This window comes from Mauremys mutica, chromosome 3, assembly GCF_020497125.1.
Source record: "Mauremys mutica isolate MM-2020 ecotype Southern chromosome 3, ASM2049712v1, whole genome shotgun sequence".
Classification (NCBI taxonomy): domain Eukaryota; kingdom Metazoa; phylum Chordata; order Testudines; family Geoemydidae; genus Mauremys; species Mauremys mutica.
Window position 1 is genome coordinate 156601780 of NC_059074.1, and position 16287 is coordinate 156618066.

Consider the following 16287-nt stretch of genomic DNA (forward strand, 5'->3'; position numbering starts at 1 on the left):
AAACCTAGACCATCCCTGACAGGTGTTTCTTCAACCTGTTCTTAGCCTCCAATTATAGGCTTCCAAAGATGGTTGTGGCATCCCCATTCCCAACCTTAACTACCTGTGTAATGAGAACATTTTTCATAATAGCTAAGTCTCCCTTGCTGAAAATTAAGCCCATTACTTCCTGTCCTATTTTCAGCAGACATGGGGAACAATTGATCACTGTCCTCTTTATAGTTGATGTCTTACCTCCTCACTCTTTTCTCAAGACTAAACATACCCAAGTTTTTTAACTTTTCCTCATAGGTCAGGCTTTCTAAACCCTTTATCATTTTTGTTGTTCCCTTCTAACCTTGCTCCAATTTGTCCACATCTTTCCTAAAGAATGGCACCTGGAACTGGATGTAGTCCTTCAGCTGAGGCCTCATCAGTGCCACGTAGGTGGGACAATTATCTCCCATATCTTACATACAACATTCCTAAAACTACACTCTAGAATATTTGCCTTTTGCACATCACATTGACTCCTGTGCAATTTGTTATCCACTTTAATAATCCCCAATCCTTTCAGCAGTACCACCAGCTAGTCAGCTAGTCCCCATTCTGTAGTGATGCATTTAATTTTTCCTTCCTAAGTGTAGTACTTTGTATTTGTCTTTATTGAATTTCATTTCAGAGCTCTGCCACCCACAGCCTTCCTTGGTCAAGTTCTACCCTAATCAGAACAAGTTGTGGCCAGTGGGCCATTCCATAACCTGTGTGGGTTTGATCCTGTAGGCTTAGCTTCATGTATTCCCTGTCTAGTCTTCACTCTTGGCTAATGGTCCTCTGTCTGAAAGAGTCTCTTTTTCCCCAATATCCTGGCACAAACTATAGTTCCCCCTTCCCCCACAGCTGTGGGTGTCCTACAGTAGGGTGAAGGGCTATACAGATTTAAGGGAACTGGGCAATGGAAAAGCAAAAAGAGCAGGAGCAATGTGCTTTGACTTCATGCTAGCTGCTTGGCTCTTCAGCACTGGGGAACCCCTGCTACTAAACACCCATGTCCTGGCTTGAGCTGATGGTGGCATCTGAACAGACAGGCTGGACTTCAGGTGCCACAGGCGCCACAGGCAAGGCCTGACCTTGCTGGTTTGGCCTCCACTCGTCTCCCTGAAAGCTGTCTTTAAAGGGAGAGCAAATCTCAACCGTCTCAAGTTTATAGCCAAGAAACAGAGGTGCTGTTTCCTGGAGAAGAAGTTCTCAGAGGTTGCAAACTGTCTGCTCAAGAGCAGACGCTTTCACATCCTTGACCCAATTCCCATATTTTGAGCACCTTTGCTAGCTAAACTACAGTGAGAGGCACCAATACAAATTCCACGTCAGTATAAAATACTTTCTTCTGGCCAGGGCTTGAAGACAGGGTACTATGTGATATTGAGGCATGAACACTAGGTCACCCTTATGTCAAGAGGGTTTTCCAGTGCTTTGTGCTACAATAGCCTCAAGATATATAATCCCAGGATGGCACTGTGGGACTTGAGTAGTTACAAAGCCTTGCTTTGAGCCTATATATGAGGTCAGGAGGGCTAGAGCCTGAGCTCTGATCATCAGTGCTCCCACAAAGCCATGCTTCACTTCTACTGGAATTTATCCTTAAGGTGAATCCTGCATTCTCTTCTAACAAACCCACTGGCCTTATCCTAGCCCAGGTATCCCACAGGAGACATTGTCTTTGCTCTAAGCTAGATGTGAGCACCTCCAGCATTACATGTAGTAATAGACAATAGGTCCCTAGTTACAGTCACAAGTACAAGAATCTGATCAAACTCTCCATTCTGAATGCTACCTACCAATATGTTAAAAACCCCTATAACCAGGTTATGACTTTTGAGCCAATTCACCACATAATCTGAATGCATTAGCTCTCGCTGTATTGCTTGCATGTTGCTGTAAACAGTCTCCTCTACAAGGTCACCTGGGCCTAGTTCCTTGTCCACTTTTTAATGCTAACATAAGCCTTCAACATCTAAATATTTCACTTCCACTTCCACTGATATTAGAAGAGCCAGGTCTCGACTTCCATGAGCTTTAAAGCCTTCAGTAATTAAAAATTCTCCCCCTCTCCACACATTACCACCTACAACTGACACTTCAGCAAACCAGAAGCATAGCAACACAGTAAATTCAGATAGTCAAGAAGAGAGTTTTGGAGATGAGGGGTACAGAAGACTGTGGTAGGAACATCTGTTCTGTACATAGGGCTGCTGCCATCAGTGACGAAAGAAAAAGTACTGCATGCTACAGAACTAGAGTAAAAGCCTGTCTTGTTTATATCAGTGTGCAGGGGCTAATCACTATTGGTCTGTGTACAGGAAGATTATTGCACTGGCCAGTAGACAATAGAATCAGTAAGATTTACACTTTTCTAGCATGTCCTCTAAACTTGCTGGTTTATCACTTTTTAAAATCAAGCAGGCTATAACTGTCTTGTGAAGCAAGTTCCATGTTTTGTCCATGAGCTTGGAAAAAAAGGTTAAAATAGACACAAATAGGAGTTTAATTCCTACACACTATTTTTTTTTTTTATAGTCTGCAGGAGAGGTCAACTTTGTACACTTACCAGGATTACAGAAGGCTGGATAAGTGCAAAACTGAGGGACTCGGCATATTCCATCTTCATGTTTACGAATTCTTTGCTTAGTGCCTGTAAAGTACTAGCAGCCATGCTAAATTCTGCTTAACAGTCAGCTGAGTGTATTAAAAGTCTAAAATACACATTCACCCACTGCCTTTTCCCATCCTGACAGCTGTTGAGCCTACTCCATTTGATCCTGCTGGGAAGTAATTCCCTTTCAGCCCCCAGTACCATCCAGACACAGTAGAACTGCATCACTGACTTTAGTTAAAGCATTAATGCAAGGGGAAGTTTTTCCTCCATGTGTTTGGGGAGGAAGGATGGAATGTGTCCACTCCAAGAGGCTCATAATGAAGTGACATTCAAATCTATTCCCAGGCCATGGAAACTGAAATAGGCACTGATAGAAGTGATTCTTTTGCAAAAAGTGACATTTGCCTTCCAGGAAAGAATGAAAGAAATACTGGAAGAGGTTCTCTGACCCTTCTCCTTCAGGCCCCATTTCTTCTATTCATACTGCAAAAGAGTCTCTATCTGACTGCATGTTACCTCTTGCTATCCCTGGTCATGGGAAGCAGAGGAGATGGAGTAACTGCAGGCAGAAGCCCTCTGCACAAGCACTTTTTTATTGAAATCATTAAGTCATACAGATACAAGAATTGTACAAAACCCTAACAAGTTAAGTTTGCTAGTCTGACTCCAATTCTTTAAAACTGTGCGTTTGGCTATAAACATGTAATACACATTTCAGCAAAAGCTTGAAATGCCCATAAGAGGATAAGAGAATCCCAGAGAATGTTTCCCCCTTCCCTCAAACTCTGCATTGGAGGGCACAGGAAGGCAAAGAGACTAGTTTCTTTGCTGGGACTCTAACAAGCCAAGAAGTGTCAGGGCTTTGGCCATCAGGGGAGCTGATACATACCAGCTAAGGGAAGATTCCCACTATTTGTGCTTATGCACAGCTCCTTTGTTTATACATTCAACTCAAAATTAAAAAACAACTGACTTTCTGAGCAGGAGTTCTCTGTGGATATGTTTAAATATAAATTTTGGCACCCCCTGCATCAGATAGCTTTAGCCTGCAAGCAGAAGACAAAAAGGGAGGCAGAAGGCATAAAATTTCATCCTATGTGTACACATCTTACATGATATCCCTGTCAGTAAAAATCCAGGCTTCTCTGATGGCCACCATTCATCTTACAAGACAGAGGTCTGTTCTAGGTTACCAGGTATGTTATTCTACAATTCACAGTATGAAAACCATTCAAATTCCACCTTAGCAAAAAGAAAGGGGTGAAGGGGAGTCTTTTTTTTTTTTTAATGATTTTAAACAAAGAATTATAATCAGGTTTCAATATAAACTAGTCCTGGTTTTGTTCTCTCTAACTCTCCTCTCAACCCTGCCCAACACATGATAAAAACCCAGCCACAGTATGCAGTCACCATCAATGTTAAAAATGCACTAGAGATAGCTGGTTGGTGCTTTGAACAGTGTGGAAGAACACAGCGGACTAAGCCCCACCACCTCAGGAAGACAATTCCTGTAAGCCATGGGAGTCTAATGGCAGAGTCTAGGACAGACGCTGTGTTAAAGAAAGACTTTGTCCTTGTGAAACAAACATTGAACTTCCAGCACACAGGCTGCTACATCTCGAGATGAGAATGTGAGACAGACAACATTGCTCTTTGCTAGATACAGTAGGATTGGGCCTTAAGAATGAGACACTTATTAGTTCATCTTCACTACTGCTCCTGCTCCTTGGCCCTCTTGCTCCAGTATTTGCTATAGGCCTCCTGGAACATGTTTTTGCAGGCGATTTTGGCCTTCAGTTTGGAGCATATGAGGAAAGAGCCCCCCATCTTCCGGTGGAGCGAGTAGGTCTCCTCTGGCGGAGGGACAAGTCGATGCTTCAGCATGACCGGGATCAAACCATGGATCTTTTCTGTGGTGCTCTGGGTGCCGAAGTCAAATGGCTCCTCAGACGCAAAAGCCTCTCCCAGGATGAGAACAGCTTCTAAGTGGGCATTTTCCATCTCCTGCCCAAAAACAAAGAGGAGTCAATAACACACAAGGATGACTCCAGTACCAGCTGCTTTTAACACATGGAGGAAAAGAGAAAAGACCAGGGGGCTAGCGCTCAGCCATAGGCAAGTGAAAGGTGGTGCCCTGCCCGAGGTAAAGTCCAGTCTCCAGCCCAGAGACCCAGAGAAACTCAACAGTGGCTCACTTACAGCTGTATTAGGGTCTCACAGGAGACTTTTGGCCATTGAGTTACGAGAATTCAAGAGACTATGCAACACAGAGGATTCAGCTGGGATAATGGGAGGGAGTCACCAGGAGGAATGAGAGTTGTGCACTAAGGACAATATTTACAGGGGCATTCATGCCCTGGGGAAAGGGATACAGATTCTTACTCTGCTTTGGGCATGTGTGTAGGGCTCTCATCAAAGCCCGTGCTGCATAGATATAAAACACGAAGGTGACTTTGCTGCAGCAAAGAAAGTGAAGGGAGAAGCTTGGATAAAATACATCCTGGCTACAGCCAGTGCTGTGGTTTTTCTAATTTCTAGCTCGATTTGAAGAGAGGCTGACTTAGCTGTGTCACAGAAATCCTGTATCCTTTCCTTCCCGCTGCCAACCCCAACAGTGCAGCTTTCACGGATTGTCACTAGCTTCTCCCTATTACAGGATCCACAGAACATCAGACCCAAGGCACTTAAAGAGCTCTGCAGCCAGCCAGCAATAAACAGGGAGGATTCCATTCCATACCTTGACTTCATAACCAGTAAGGAATTTCATTTCTATCGACTTCCTCAAAACTGTCTCTCTGTCCTGATCTGCAGCCGACTTTATTACCTGAATAGGAAGAACACCATCAAACAAGGAGATAGGAGTCTTGCATCCAACACGCCTTTATGCTACTAAGCAATTGCAGCAGCATTTGCTATCAAGCAGCCTGATTAGGTTCACGCTCTTCCTTGCCCCTCCCCCAACAGCTTTGCGGATTGCATGGCACCAATCTGGAAAATGACCAGTTTCAGAATTAGTTGCATAAATGCATCTGCTGCAAAAAAGCCTTTCCTAGCAGGACTGGGCTCAGTGGCCCACAAAACAAGTGGCCCTGCTTCCTGTGGAACTCAAGAACCAAATTTGCTTGGGGCACCAGCAGTTTTTGGAGAGATGGCAAGCCCCAGGTATTTGGACTTATTTTATGAAGTACAGAATTCAGTACTCTGATAAAGGAATGGACATGTAATTAAAGTGGCTTAGTGATATTAATTGGCTTTATCACCCAATTTATAAGCAGGCTGAAATTACAGGAAATGAGCAGAGTATGAAATGCTCCACATCCATGCATTTCAACCATATCGCTGAATTCCCAGCAGGCAGAAAGGTACCACGGCTGTTAAGATAAGCACCACTGCTCAGAGAGCAATATTTCAATTCGCTGCAGTAGGGTTTATACATGTTGAGTCAATGAAAGAGACTGGAACTTCAGGAGAGAAGTCACTGTGGCAGCCAAGTCCTTATCACATAACTATTACATAGCAGGACAGCAGCTTAACTGCAGCCACACTAGTCTGCAGTAGTCAATTGTAGGTTCCCCGTGCTTCATTGGGGCGAGACGAGACTCTAAGAGTGGAGGGAGCACAAAGTAATAGGGATGGGGGAGGTGTTATTTCCTCACTGAGACATGTGGGGCCAAATTCCACTCTCAAGGACACCCCAGTAGAGTGGCGTTACAGGGGAAACCCAGGGCAGGAGTCGGATCTTTATAGAGCGGCAGCCTCAGGTCTCCTTGTCTGTGATGTAAACTTACAACAGGGTAACTGGGATACCCTGGGAGCAGGTTTGTGAGGGATACAAGTGAATCTAGGAGAAGGGGGCAAAGCTGTGGCATGATCTCCTTCAACACGCCCCAGGCCGGTTTTCCTCCCAGGAGTAGATTCAGCTGCAAACAGAAGTGCGCTTCAAACATGCAAGATCTTGAGACCCGAGTTAAGCAGGGCTGTGCAAGTGGCACGGTTCTCCCTAGCGTAGCAAGGCAGCATGTGCAGCAGGAGTCCTCACCTCAATGTAGAGGTCAGTGAAGTCCTCGCCAAACCCACGACTTGCACCGAAGTCCAGCAGGGCCACCTGGATATGGATAAACCCTTCTGCATTACAGTAGAAACCACTGCAAAAGAGCGCAGCCAGGCGTGGGAAGCCTACAGCAGTGGTTTCATTTAGCTCAATTGTCACAAGTCACCTGGGGCTGGAGGTCCTTCCAAAGCATCTGAATTTCCACTTAACTCCCTCCTTACTGGTTAGGACTGGCAACATTAAACCCATTAACATACTTCATAGTATATGACACATTAGAGAGTCATTCCTAGGCACATACATATGCTCAGACAGCAGAGGAGGCACTATCTATGATATCTGATGGGTTTGTAGCTCCCACACCAATGGGTTCTGCTCTGGAGCACATCAGCAAAGAACCTTGCTTCAAGCCCAAGATTTCCTAGACATCCCCTAGGACCAATGCCATTTCCAAACCTACCTGACAACGGCACAAATATATGCAGCAGCCAGTCCCCTGGAGCGCGAGGAAAGAAATTCTGACCATACAGGATCACCTCACTAGACATCAATATGTTTAGCATAGTACAAATGGCAAGCATTTGACTGAGGTGTCCCTTACTCAATAATATCTTAACTGTTCTTATGGTAGAGAATACGCATGGTTGAGATTTTTCAAGGACAGATTTCAATAAAGTCAGAACAGACCCAGAGTCTTAGACTGGTCTTGGATACAGGGCAGAGCAGATGGGCAGCCAGGGTAAAAGGGACCCATTCTCCCCCCACTATCAGTTGATGAGGAATAAAGAAAGAGGCCGATTCAATCAGCATGGCTGGACAGCACCAATGTTCATTCTCAGCCCTTTGAGGAAGCAAAATGAGACATCATTTGATATTTCCCATTATGCTTCCTTGTTTGTAATGAAGCTGGAGGACATGTACAAGCTGGTGCCCTGCCCATGCAAAGGTCTTCTGAGGGTGCTGGCAAGACAGTTGGTTCTACTGGCACCTCTGCCTACAGTGACTGGAAGTTTCACTTTCAGGAGACAGTGGTCAATGGAACTGGGGTACCTAAGATCTTACTCCCTCTTCCCACTAGAAAGCCTTAGACTCCAGCATAAGCATAATGCTACTGAGGAGCATGGTACAACATTGCTTCACACAATATACCCAAAGGCCAGGGTCTCTGCTCTCTAGAGGTCACTGAAATAAGCCTACTTGTTCTCCCAACAGACTGCAGTGTTGTGAAGACCTCACACCCCTCTTTGATAGATAACCCACTATGGCACCACAGCCCCTGCCTACCTTGGGTCTGAAATAGAAGGTTCTATAAAAGAGGCGCAATAAAAGACTATTTAGCTTTGGGAGAGTGTCAAACAAAAAATCCTGCCTATTATAGGACCAGCTGGTTGCTGGGCTTACCTTGTGCAGCTGTGGGTCATAGAAGAAGTTAGACCAGTTTGGATCAGTCTGCATGAACCTGAACTCAAACAGCTCCCGCAGGCACAGAATCAGGATGTTGGAGCAGATCTTTGGAAGCACAATGAGGGAAGAGAGAAAATGGGTGAGGAAAGCAGCAAGTCACAGCTATCAAAGTGTTAGACACACCACCCGCCCCAGATTTAAGCACACAGGAACTACATCAACATGCTGGCCAGGTGCTGAGGGAGTAACAGTGTGGTACCACTGCCTCTACTGGTGCTGAGATACATCTGACCTATTCTCCCCCGGCACAGAACACCCACTGACCTCAAAGCCACCAGTGGGAGTTCTGTGCAGGAAGCTGCTGCAGAACCACATGCTACACGTCTCATTTAACACTAGCAGCTGGACAGCTGACAAGACAATAGAGGCCCCATTACCACTCACTCCTCATGGCAATTTCTCATCTCCCTCAAATGCTGATGACTGTGCTTTCAGAGCCAAAGGTGGCATGTGCACACATACATGCCCAACACATGACTAGGCCCCTGTTGTCTACTTAGGCCCCTGTTTTTTCCTAGAAAGTGAAGGTTTTAATAAAGTTATGGAAAATTCAGCATGAGCATTTATCCCCCACCTAGTTGCTCCCAGTCACAACAGCTCCATAGGAGACAATGAAAGGAAGGCCTCGTCTTCCACAGGTGTGGTGATCCCTTGCTAACTGCTGGAATCAGAGAACCTCGATGCAAATTCTACACTAGTGCCAACTGTAAGACATGGATTTGCTGGCGATCTGGAGGTTAGCATCAGCCCCGTGCCAGTCCCCATGTGGTGAGATACACTCCTCTTGCTCAAGACGCAGCACACACAATATCTATACATGCTTTCCTTGCTTATTAGAAGGAAGTTTGCTAAGTGGTAGTTGCAGACTGCAGTTGCAGCCTCCAGGGGGCATCAAATGGAAGGGGGGCGCCAGAGAGAGAGAGCAGGAGCGCATCACTGCAGGTACTTGAATACACAGTCCCTTTCAGTTCTGCTGGCCTGCCCAGCTTTTACAGGATTTATGGTCTCTCACAGTAAGTCTCTCCCTGGTGTCAGCAAGGGGAGCTCTTCACAATGCAAGGAGCTCCAACAGTGCAGAGACTGGGGAGGCCAGTGAAGCAGCAATTATAATTCACCCTTGTGAAAGAATCCTGTAGAGCTTAGTCAGGATGAAATCAACAAAGTTCTAGAGAAATGTAACAGGACTCTAGAGAAGTTATCCTTAAAAACCTAAGGAAGTAATAGAGAACAAGACTATCGATCAGCGTTATGAACCTTACGTAGAATGCTGCAATATAAAGTTTCCTATACGATTGCTCAAAAAAACCTATAGAAGGGGTCTTGCTCTCAAATGCTACAGTTTGTTTTTTTTTGTTTTGTTTTGTTTTTAATAAAGAGGCAGTTGTGTCAGAGCCTGTTTAACAGAGAACTGCCTCTAGTCCCAATGGCTGGGTCATCACCTGCTCATTCTGAAAATCTTTAGCTTCCACCCAGCAATTGTCCAGTGTTGGATAGAAGGCAACTGGTTTTAAACACCCCATCCAAGGGTAACACTGCAACACTGAACACGAGCCAAAACTGGTGCAAGTCAGTCACATTTGGGCCAGGAGGACATGGGATAGAGTCACTAAAAGTCAGCCACTTAGACACTGTGCAGAGTAAGGGACAGACCCCACATCATCTCCCTTTGTAAGTGGGAAATGCTTTGTTGTCAGGTGGGCTATTAAAAAACCATCACCAAACACACAAGCAGCCACATTATCACGAATGACAAGTTCAAGAACGACCAAACAGCCCAGAGGTCATAGGCAACTGGATCTGGCACAGCTCCAAGTACAGTGTGTTGCTGGGATCTGTTTATCTATGGGAACATACTCTGTGCACTTCCTCAGTGACCTGCCAACAGCTGATAGCTCACACCAGCCCATAAACAACTCAATCCAAATACCAGGGCAGTTATTTCTGCTAACTGAGCAGCAGCCAGAGCTGCCTGCCCTGCTGTAACTCTCTATCCCTTGCTATATTCAGCACTGATGCCTTCACATCCCTCACTTCCCCTCCCTTCTGCTTGTTTACTGAGAGGTACTTTTGCAATACCCTTGTGCTACACAAGCCAATCCAGCAGGGGAAGTTATATTTGACTGCTAATGCAATGGGAAGACACACATTTCTGTGCTCTTGTTTCAAGAGAGCAACTGAAAGCAAAGAGCCCCTCTCAACAAGATGGGAACCTCTCCCAAGGTCAGCTCTGCCCCTTGAGAGGTAGAGACGAGGGGCTGCCTCTTATTAGGGTAGCAATACAGCATGCTGCTTCAACTGTATAGTGATACACAGCACAACAGAAAGTCTAAAAGAGCTGGGGGTCCAGGACATGCTCACAGATATCTCCTTGGACAATCAAAGCTCCACTGCCATTTACTCTCCCCAGCCCAGAGAGAATGACCATTCTTGGTAATAATGCATGCTTACAAGGTCTAAACTCAATCACAGAACTTGCCAGAACCACTGTTACAATCCATAAAAGCCCAACAATTATAATCCAGAGTTGCCTCTCTCAAGAGACCACAGAAAGAGTCATCAGTGTTCCCCTGCCCTAGCAGCTCTCCCTCCACCTTGCAATTTGTAGTGATCAAGTCACTGTCACAAACAAAGGCTCCAAGACAGTGACCAAGCAAACACGGCTCCCTCATTGCACACCCAGCCACAGCAGTGAGGGGTAATACCTCATTCCGGATTTCCTGGCTCAATCCTTCTGCTTGGTCCAGCGGGAACCCAGACACCAGATCCGTGGTCAGGACATGCTGGCTGCACAACTCATCCACTACATCAGGCACGTAAAAGAAAGGGTGATCCTTCAACAGCTCCCTGGGGACAGCAAGGAAAGGGTTAGGAGATTCCAAAGGAGGCAGTCACTTCTCCACTGTCACAAATACAAAGTCTCCTTACAAGCAGAGACCAGCTGCCTACAGGTCACACAAATGCCCTGCACTGGCACCGCCTGGGGTCCCCAGCTCCTGCAATGTGAGATAGGGAGAGAGGAATCCCTCACATTCAGCAGCAGAAACTACTCCAGCTGGTTCAAGCCACTGATGGCTCTGAAGGGAGACTCCATCTAATCCCAGCCAGGACTGTGGTTACTAGAAATGCTCGGAGCTCCCTGGAAATGGGGGACACACCAAGTTCCCTTTCCTCTGCCTGACAGAGTTCAGACTGCATGCAGAATCAAGGCTGGCAGTGAAGGCAGTAAGGGTGACACCTGCTGCCACTGGGGATGGAAGCATCTTGCTACTAGGAACTTCCCCCCAACAGGAGAGCACATGTGTAGCGCCGCAGGGTGCCTGGAGATGGTGCCCCCCTGCAGGGGCACCAACTAGGCACAGGGACTAAAGAGAGCAGGGAATGCAGGGGCAATTTTTAGAAAGAACCAGATGACATTGTCATGAGGGCACAAGCTTTCTAACCTTAGTTACCTCTGCCCCAAGGAGCCCAGACGGCCCCCTTGGCAAGTGCAGCGTACATGGCAGAGCCAGCCAGCAGCAGGGGACCAAGGGGAAGAGGAGCTTGTCTCCCATCTTTCCCCCACATAAAACAGCCAGGCTGCGCTCACAGTGAGTGCACTCCACAGCGGGGCAGGTGGAGACAAGGGAAGCAGAGCTGTGCTCTGAGCATCAATCACCTGAATGGGCTGAGAAGTCTGAAGGGAGGCATTTACAGTGCCACCAAAGAATACGCGCGCACTCCTACCACCAGGCCAAGAGTGCCCAGCAGGCAAAAGAGCAATTCAGTCCTGCCTCAACAGCTGGCAGGACCCCTCCCCAGGTGGCCAAACAGGCAGTTTCATCAATTGTGCCCTGGATGAGAGAGAGCAGCAGCTGCTGCCTTGCTCCTAGCTGGGCACCACTGGGTGTCCAACCAACAAAACCAGCTCCAGAAGCAAGGAGCTCCACTGGGCATGACTGGGAGCATATTACACTCCTGCAGTTCTAAAGAACTACCCTTCCCCCGCCCCATGCCCACACATCGCCTGCCCCCGTGGCATGCACACCCAAGAACTTCTGGGAGTCAAGGTCACTGCAGAAGCCCTAGCACCAGAGTTAAATAATGGGGTCCCTCCTCCCAATATCATGCACCCAGGGGAGAAGCGTCAGAGGGCACCACTGTGAACGCACTTGAATTTCTTAGCACAGGCAGCTTCTCTCTTGTAATCACACTCCATGGCCAATTCTCTGCTCAAAACTTCAATCATGTGCTCATGAAACAGACCTAGAAACAGAATTGCAGAAGGAAGAAGATCTTTAGGCAGTATCAGGCGTAGGAAATGCTTAGTGGTTCAACAAGGAGCAAGCCACTGGCGGAGAAGAGAACTTGCAAGGCAAACAGCTTGGAGCCAAGGCAACGCAGCCTCCCCAGGTGGCTCACATTTCTGATTCCATGCTTAATCACAGTGACCAAGTTTGGTTCACTCTCATTCCTCAGTCTCTGATCAGAAAAAGCAACTTGTGTTCACCAGGCCAGCGAGGGCTGGGATTGTACTGGGGGCCACATATGCAGGATCCCATTCCCCAGGTGCTCAATGGGATAATTCCTCTCACTCAGCAGCAACCCTTTCCTATACACTTAGTAGCAGCATGTACAGAATCCCACCCAGGTCTCCAACTACTGCAATGGTGGGGGGGGGGGGAGGAGAAATACATATGCCCTTGTCGGGGATTACACATTTGTATTTCAGGTCAGGGGAAGGGTCTGACCATGGTTGTTTTCTTCCCTGCCATCTTCACCTCCATAGCTGGAGAGAGCAGGGAATGAGTACAGTTGCAGGACACGAAGAAGAGAATGGATTTTGCTGAACACTGGGATTTGTGATGGCAAATAATAGGCATTAAAGAGACACTCCATAAGCCAATGTCCACGCTGTGCACACACCGGCACAGGAAGTCACCAGAAGCAAGTTCTCTCAGGCAAGAGTCCCAGCAGGTCCCCTCTGCACAAACAGGCAGAGAAAGGGGTGGCCTTGTACACTCCCTATTGATCACACATCCCACCCCTGACCCACACACGGGACGGTTTCTACATGGGGCTCCCCAGCCAAATAGATATGATTATTGAAGCATTAATGGCAAAACAGACCCATCAGGCAGAGATTCCACACCAGGAAAGCTGGGCAGAGGGAGAGTTCCCTGTGCTTATGCTAGTGAAATGACTCATGCTTGTTGCACATGGGCGTGCGGCGCTCTCTTCTGGAGCATGCAGCATTTCCACATGGAGTCCTCCTCCCAGGTGCTGCTGCTGCTGCCTAGTCTAGATCAGCAGTTTCTCTGGAGAATGAAAAATCTGCATCCAGAGACTAAGAGTACCACATGCCATACCCCACCCAGAAAGCGCTTGATGGAATGTTCTCTTTTACATGATCTGCCTCTGTGGCTAAGGCTCTGATTGTGGGAGCACTAGGTTTCCGAAGGGCTCCACAGGGCCTGTTTTTGGCATAAGGGACCTAGGAAGGTCACCCCCTTAAATGAAGAGTTTGTTCCCACTCACAATCCGTTTAAGATGCTGGAAGAAAGTGACATGAAGGTCAGCTGAGTCTTTTTTTGGGTTACTATCCTAGAGGTCTGCTCAGACCTAGTTTTTAGCCACGCCACGGACTCAATCAGATTGAGTCGTTTTTCAATCCAACTCAACCCTTCCCTTGTGAATCTGAGTCACTGCCACTACCTCCAGTTTGTGAGGTCAGAGCAACAGCAGATGCATGCTCTGCTCCTGATACCCACCGCCTTCTGCTGCACTGCATTCGCACTACGACACCTCCCCACGAACAGGAGGAGAAGAGCCAACCCAAGCCCAAAAACTCCTGGTTCTTTTCCCACCTGACCCAGACCGGGCATTTGTAGTTGGGTCCCACTGAGTTTGGGTCAGATTGCAGGGCTCTAAACCGTAGGCCTGCATGACTAAGATCTTAGCTGTGCCAACCACAACGAGGAGACATGGGTCTGGAGAGGCCCACGATCCATTATGTTTATGATGGTGCAGCACTGAACAGGTGGTGGGGAGAGGCGACGCTGATTGTTAAGGAGGTGGCTACGTAACCAAGGAGAGGTACTAGTAGGTGCCTGAACCATCCCTCCTCCTCCCAACCTTGCCTCACGGGACCCTGCAGGATGTTTCTACCCTGGAAGGCTTCAGCCAGCACGCCGGTTACTTTACCTTCCGGGAGAACGTTGCTCATGCTCAGGACAGTCATCAGATTGCTAACATCGCTATTGATGCTCTGGGCTACACCAGGGTACTGCAGGGGAAGAAGGGCAAGGACATCAGTGAAAACAGACCATTCCAGGATTAGGGCACCTTTAAGCTACTGCAGGATTCTCTACCATAACCAGAATATCACTTACAATAGCCACCAATACCTCCCACCTCAAAAATATACCCAAGCAGAGCTTCCTATAAACACCAGAAGAGAGAAGACTCAGTGATTAAGTTGTCCACTATGGACCTCGTTATGTATATCTATTACCTGGAAGGTGCTCAGATATATGACGATGGGCAACAGAACAAACCTCAGAGAGATGTTAGATTCTACCCTAATCTCCCTACAAGTAAAATGACCGATTATGACTTTCTAACATAGGGATCCCAAGAGAAATAAATGCCCATGAGATACCAGACTCTCACTTCACTATCACTGCTGAGACACAGCAGATTGACTGCCCTGGAGACTGAAGCCCGTTGTTTATCCACAGAACAGAACTGCATGGAGAGCAGCAGGGTAACATAACCTGCCCTGCGTGCCGACGTGCTCCAACCCTGAACTGGCAAGAGATTGGATCAGTTTCCTCACCTGTTCAATATTTCACTTCTCTACACAGGACTGTCAAGAAGGGAGCCAATTCTACACTGTTTTTGTGATTTGAACACCTGTCAACTGAGAGTTGAAATGACACCATGATGGTAACCTTCCATCACTATTAACTTGGCCTGAATTCAAACAGATGCCCTAGAAATGAAAGGCTCTAGGTCAGATCACCAATCGTCTAAGCCAGCCAGTATCCACAAAATATCTCCTGCTTACAAAAGGAGCCCACAAACGACCAACCCAGGTGAAGACATAGATCAGAGGGAAGCATCAAGACCTGCACACATGGCTTAAGATCTGTATCAACAGGACATTTAGCTCATCTAGATCAGTGGTTTTCAAACTTTTTTTCTGGCGACCCAGTTGAAGAAAATTATTGATGCCTATGACCCAACAGAGCTGGGGATGAGGGGTTTGGGGTGGGGGGGGCTCAAGGCTGGGCAGGGGGTTGAGGGCTCTGGCTGCGGGGTGTGGGAGAGGCTAGGGCAGAGGGTGTGGGGGGGATGAGGGTTCTGGCTGGGGATGAGGGGTTTGGCGTGTAAGAGGTAGCCTCAGGCAGTGGTGCAAGGGTGGGGCCGGGAATAAGTGGTGCAGGGGTGGGGCCGGTTGGGGTGTGGGAGGGGGCTCTGGGCTGGGGCAAGGGGTTGGGGTGTGGGAGGAGTCACGGCTCTGGGCTGGGGGTGCAGGCTCTGGGGTGGGGTCAGGGATGAGGGGTTTGTGGTGCAGGAGGGGACTCTGGGTTTGTAGGGGCTCAGGGCTGTGGCAGGGGATTGGGGCGTAGGCTTACCTCCGGCCGTCAGTGGCACAGCTGGGGTGCAGAGGCAGGTTTCATGCCTGTCCTGGTGCTGTGCCCAAGGCAGGTCCGGCTCCTAGGCGGAGGTGCCAAAGCAGTTCCACATGGCTCTCGCCTGCAGGCACCACACCCCCCAGCTCCCATGGGCTGGGAACTGGCCAACAGGAGTGCGGAGCCAGTGCTCGGGGGAGCATGCGGAGCCCCATGGCCCCCATGCTTAGGAGCTGGACCTGCTGCTGGCCCCTTCCGGGGCACAGCACGGTGTCAAAATAGGTAGGAACTACTACTTTTTACTGGCCAACCACCAGGGTCTCTGGGTGCAACCCAGTGCCTTGCATTCCGCAACCCAGTACTGGGTTGCAACCCAAAGTTTGAAAACCACTGATCTAGATTACAAATGTACGACACTGAAAGGCAGCACTTCCAACGACAGACTTCGTTTATATTAGAAGCACCAAATCTGTGTTAAAGTTGAAACTAGTTTGAACGTACACAGTTTGTGTTGCCCGTTGACT

At 47.8% G+C, this 16287-nt stretch overlaps 1 protein-coding gene across 3 annotated transcripts in view; it reads right to left on the bottom strand.

Moving 5' to 3' along the window:
* Window positions 1-3212: 3212 nt before the first annotated feature.
* Window positions 3213-16287, bottom strand: part of COQ8A (coenzyme Q8A) — a 70369-nt gene continuing 57294 nt past the window's right edge. For all 3 annotated transcript variants that reach the window (XM_045010043.1, XM_045010044.1, XM_045010042.1), the window contains exons 9-15: window positions 14331-14412; window positions 12299-12392; window positions 10853-10994; window positions 8088-8195; window positions 6675-6740; window positions 5373-5459; window positions 3213-4639 (exon numbers count right to left, since the gene is read on the bottom strand). In XM_045010043.1, coding sequence (XP_044865978.1) covers window positions 4346-4639; window positions 5373-5459; window positions 6675-6740; window positions 8088-8195; window positions 10853-10994; window positions 12299-12392; window positions 14331-14412 — 873 coding nt within the window. In that variant the 3' untranslated portion in view covers window positions 3213-4345. The remainder of the gene's footprint in view (window positions 4640-5372; window positions 5460-6674; window positions 6741-8087; window positions 8196-10852; window positions 10995-12298; window positions 12393-14330; window positions 14413-16287) is intronic.